Source organism: Pundamilia nyererei, unplaced genomic scaffold (assembly GCF_000239375.1).
Source record: "Pundamilia nyererei isolate P.nyererei 1_Seehausen unplaced genomic scaffold, PunNye1.0 scaffold00344, whole genome shotgun sequence".
Lineage (NCBI taxonomy): Eukaryota > Metazoa > Chordata > Actinopteri > Cichliformes > Cichlidae > Pundamilia > Pundamilia nyererei.
The window spans coordinates 465,979-470,681 of record NW_005187745.1 but is presented as its reverse complement, the minus strand read 5'-3'; the positions used below and the strand labels follow the sequence as shown (position 1 = coordinate 470,681).

Genomic DNA, 4,703 nt, shown 5'->3' with positions numbered 1-4,703 from the left:
TAGTGTTTTTTAGGTCATTGTTTTGTGGGTGACAAAGGGTGTTTGTCGGCTGTCAACCTTTGCTAGTGTTCTGGAAGAATGAGTTTGAGACGTGAATAAAGTGTTTTGGTAGTTGTAGTGCATTTTGAATGTGAAATTAACTGCTTTGCCAAGCTGACGGTCAGTTAGGAGGATTGTGTGAAGTGTTTTGCAAAAGTGACCTAAGTATTGGGAAATGTGTCCTAGCGGCTGTAAAAAAAAAAAAAAAAAAAACTGTAAATGCCATCAATGTGCAGGTTAAACTGAAGGTAGTATGGGCTAGCCCATGCCTAGGTAATGGCTTACACACATTTCATGATAGTAAAACTAAAAGCAAGTATTAGTCCCCAATAACTTGATGCAAACTCTGAACAGATTTCACACGTTTATACTGAAGCAAGCACAGGTTTATTTTTCTAGATAAATGATTTGTATGATAATTGTGGAGAATGAAATTGCGCAATAAAAACTATTGCGCAGTTCAAGTTTCTCAAGTTAATAAAATGTACTTTCTTGGTACTGTGGAATTACATATTTCAGGTTCTGTGCTAATACATTTGAGATTTTAAAAAAATATAAAGTAAAAGTTTGCATACAAAGCTGTCAAATATTGCCACAAAATTCAGAATATTAAGCTTTAAATTGTAATGGATCACTACAGGGATTCCATCTCCACCTCCATGGGCTCCTCCCTCTGTCCCTGTGTAGAAGAGCTGGAGGATGTGGTGTAGGTGCTGCTGTCTTCAGATGCTGGTATGGGAGAGGGCTCGGGAGCCATCCGTGGATAGAAAGGTCCCACCAGCCAGTTGAGTGGCGTGTTGTTGATCAGATAATCCATGACGTTGTCCAGGGACTCTTTCATTTTGCTCAGCTGAACTCTGCTGCTGGTCAACCCTGTGTCTGGCAGGTCTCCCAGCGCCTTAGCTTTGCTGAAGTTGGCGTACACCTGTGAGGCAGAGTAGCCGAGGGACAGCGCCTCCTGCTGGATGTGGTTGGGGAGACCCTGCAGGCTGGAGACGAGGACAAGGCAGGTGGTCTGAAGCTGCTGGGTGAGGGAACGCGCTAGGGTCAAAGTGCGGGACTCAATTACCTGCATAGATGGAGAGGAACAGATCTGAATAAGTTTGCATTATTTTCCCACTTTAATTGAATAAGTGCTGTGTACTCTACCATAAGTGAATCTTATGGATAATATTTTATCTCAATGTAAATCTTTACCTCTGCCTCATGACAGTTCTCGTGGTTTGTACTACTGGACTTCCATGCAACCAGGGAATTCAACTTCTTGTTCACCATCTGGTTAGCACTGTCAATGTTCTTTCTGCCAACCTCAATCTGAAGAAAAACACAGGAAACGTTTATTTATTTATTTTTAAGTCCAAAAGCAGTGAAAGGACAGAATGGCTCTATCATCTGGATAATACAATGAACCAATATTGGCATGATGACTGATGCTGGCAAACAGTGTGGCGTTTACTGATGTCATTGAATGTGTTGTGTCATCGCTTTTTAAGGGTTAAATATTCAAAAATGGTCTAAATACTGTATATGTGACTTTAAAACATACTGGGTGTTTGTATAACGAACATTCCTTTGATATCCAGGAATAAAAGAGTAAATGTCATAACCTCCCCTCCAAAAAACAAAAAGTCCCTTCCTGTGAATCTTGTTCCTTGCTCATTATGTTAGAGAGAGAGAGTGTGTGTGTGTGTGTGTGTGTGTGTGTGGGGGAGGCCCACCAGGTCAACAGTGGAGTTCAGCTCAGAAATGAACTCCATGCAGCGCTGCTTGCGATCTCGTATCTGGACCACGGCTCTGCTGTACGCTCTCTTGCGGAGCTTGGTGGAGAGAGAGCCCAGGCGGACGTAGTAGTTCGGCTCCTTGTTGTCAAAGCTTTTCACAGATTTTGCCTCCAGCTCTGTTATAAGGCAGGGAAACATGGAAAATCCCAGTCAAACAACAAACTATATAAAGTTGTCTTGTTTTTTTTGTTTTTCTTAAAACCTAAAGTGTGGACAAGTGTAAAAACATTAATTGTACTTGTTCACAACCGTGAGAAGAGATCAGTTGAAAGAATCATAGTATCAAGACTGTTTCATAAGCCTCAAAACACCACAGCTCAGCCTGATCAGCTCTTTTTATATGAAGGCACTAATGCAAATTTACACACATAATGTGATCCGGTCAGCTTTTCTGGAAACTGGACCACTAACTGAACTTTGTCACATCTTGTTACACACACAAGTTTAATCTCGCTAGCTTTTATTTGTATTCTGTTTATCTGAAAAACAAACTGGAGACAAATCCACCTTTTAAATTATATGTAAAAAGTAAATCATTAGAAATATTTCCTTAAATATTTAAAGAAAAATCTATAGAGGCATTTTTTTCCTTGTCTTTTGATTCCACTCACCCAGCTCAGCCTCAGTCATAGGTAAATACTGCTCCACCAGACTCTCGGATGTACTCAGGGCTGTGTCGACTCCGCTGCTGATGAGCCGTGCCACTCTGCTCTCCAGGACAGTGCTCACGCTGCCGTTGACGACAGATTTGGTCTTGTCCACCCCACCGTGCACTGCGCCCCTGGTTTTCTCCACAACGCTGGTCAGAGTGTCTGAGACTGTGCCCGTCACGACATCTTTAGCAGTGGTTACTACATCCTTGGCATTGGACACAATCTGGGGAGGTCCACATGCATTTTTATTTTAGTGATTGCAGCAAAGGATGAGTTTAAAGTTTGTGAGGAAACAGCAATTGTGAAAAATGGGACAAAGGTCACGGCTGATAACCGAGGAGATTAGCACATTTCACATTGTGAAACTGAGCTTGCTGATGAATCAATGCATACCTGCTCAGAGGGCTGGTGAAGAATCGGCAGGGTTTTCTCAATCTTGTCCAAACCTTTACAGGCAAGATCATTGGCCATGGCAACTATAGAAGAAAAAAACAAAACAAAAGAATGCTTAAGATTAAATAAAGTAAGTAAATGTTCCTTAAAAGTAAAACAAGTATAAAATCTAAACCGTATCAGAAGCTATGATGCTTATTTCTGCCTGATTATAATAAGTGGGTGAAAGGTCGCAATGCCTCAACGGCCTGACTTGAAAAGACAAAGCGTGACTCAGTTTAATCATCCCTGCAGTTTCACTCTGACCTCCTCCCACCTCTAATACCACGCCTACAGACGGATGAATGGTTCTTACTCTGAGGCTCCAGCTTGTCGATGATGGGTGAAGCAGTGGTGAGAGCCACTGAGGTGATGGTGCGGACTCCTTGCTCCGCGGCCTCACACACAGTCTTGATGTACGGGTGGTTGTCCTTTGTGCTGGAGTACACACTGGACACCAAGCCATAGGTGGAGCTGATCAGAGGAAGGCTGGCGACCCTCTCCACCACACTCTGTAAAGCCAACAGAAAGAAAACAGTTAACGTATAAGTCTCCGAACTCCTTTAAACATTACGGAGAGCTATTTTGTGACGGGCTATCGGCGTAAACCCATGGTTTTTAAAATTGTAAACCACATAAGACATTTGAAAGCATAGTTTCACGAAATGTACTTAAAACTACAGTACCTGAGGGCAAAAACTAACTCACCTGAGTTGGAATAACTTCAGCGGTTGCCATTTCTGTCCAGATAAACCTGCAGACAAAGAAAATGCGATTTAGTTCAAGAAAACAACAAACACGTAGAATCACGACATTTTACAGCAGATAAACTGGAGGTTGTTACTTCCGTATTAGGTTCTTTAAAGTTTCTCATAGTTAGCTACATAATAATAAACGCTCAGGTGAACCTTCTACCGATAGAAAGGCAATGCAACTGTATTAAACAGCAGTTAAAACACATAATGAAACAGATACCAGTGGACACTTACCGAGTAACTTAACTATTTCCAAACGGTCAATGAACTGACTGATACTGCGCGAGCAGGCTGTGGCGGTTTTTATGCGCAGCAGCTATCGCGAGATCTAGCCAAGCGCTGTGACGTAGCGTCGCTACTGCTTGTAGGGTAAAGGTAAACGGGGTAAAAGTTTGGTCGGGGAATTCCTCTGAAATCAGCTGTCACATGAGCAGGCGGTGACACAGTTCAGCCCATGGTTTCATCTCCCTTCAGCAGCCATTCAAGTTCAGTGACGACACTTTTTAAAATGTACATATTTTTAATACAACAGCAGAAACAGTGGCTCCAAAGCTGTGAGTAGTCTACACTGAATATGGCTGCACTTCTTTACCATGGGTCCTAGGAAAAGGAAATACATGAAAGCCTCTTGACCTTTTCCCCTACAGTCTCCAAGTACAATACACAAATGACAACGTACTGCCTTTTAAATTATATTTTGTATAAATAATCATAACAGTCAGTGGTCCAGAAGGCTGTTGTTCCTGGTAGTTTGTGGTAATTAAAAAAAAATCCAGACTGTTTGTTTTGGTCATGTGAATCCTTTAAATATAATACCAACTGCAACATTACAGGTAAAACTGTCATTTTAAAAATATTATTTGGCCCCTCTACGATTCCCTATTATATTACATGATATTTTGCTTTAGCGGTTACGCTTCCCAGCAAACGTCTATTTAATTAATCATTTCCAATTATCACAAAGCCAACCTGATGAAAAATATTGTAGCTGTTGGCTTTTGGAGACCCTTTGGGGTCTGAGTGCAGTAAATCAGTCTTGCGCA

The 4,703-nt window shown here is 41.7% G+C and overlaps 1 protein-coding gene across 1 annotated transcript; it reads right to left on the bottom strand.

Annotated features, from left to right (window-relative positions):
• Window positions 1-390: 390 nt before the first annotated feature.
• On the bottom strand, window positions 391-3,969 carry plin2 (perilipin 2). Its single transcript, XM_005752105.1, has 8 exons — window positions 3,895-3,969; window positions 3,614-3,659; window positions 3,222-3,417; window positions 2,867-2,949; window positions 2,432-2,696; window positions 1,758-1,936; window positions 1,237-1,353; window positions 391-1,108 (listed from the first exon to the last, which is right to left on the bottom strand). Exons 2-8 carry the CDS (start codon window positions 3,641-3,643, stop codon window positions 674-676), a joined length of 1,305 nt encoding a protein of 434 aa, XP_005752162.1. The 5' UTR covers window positions 3,644-3,659; window positions 3,895-3,969; the 3' UTR covers window positions 391-673.
• Between the last annotated feature and the right edge of the window lie 734 nt (window positions 3,970-4,703).

Bases quoted from the DNA above. Each gene is read 5' to 3' on its own strand.
- plin2 (XM_005752105.1), bottom strand. From the start codon at position 3,643: ATGGCAACCGCTGAAGTTATTCCAACTCAG. The intron at 1,937-2,431 runs GTGAGTGGAATC...GCCTTATAACAG, and splicing joins TATGACTGAGGCTGAGCTGG to AGCTGGAGGCAAAATCTGTG. The intron at 1,109-1,236 runs GTAAAGATTTAC...CCATCTATGCAG, and splicing joins AGAACTGTCATGAGGCAGAG to GTAATTGAGTCCCGCACTTT.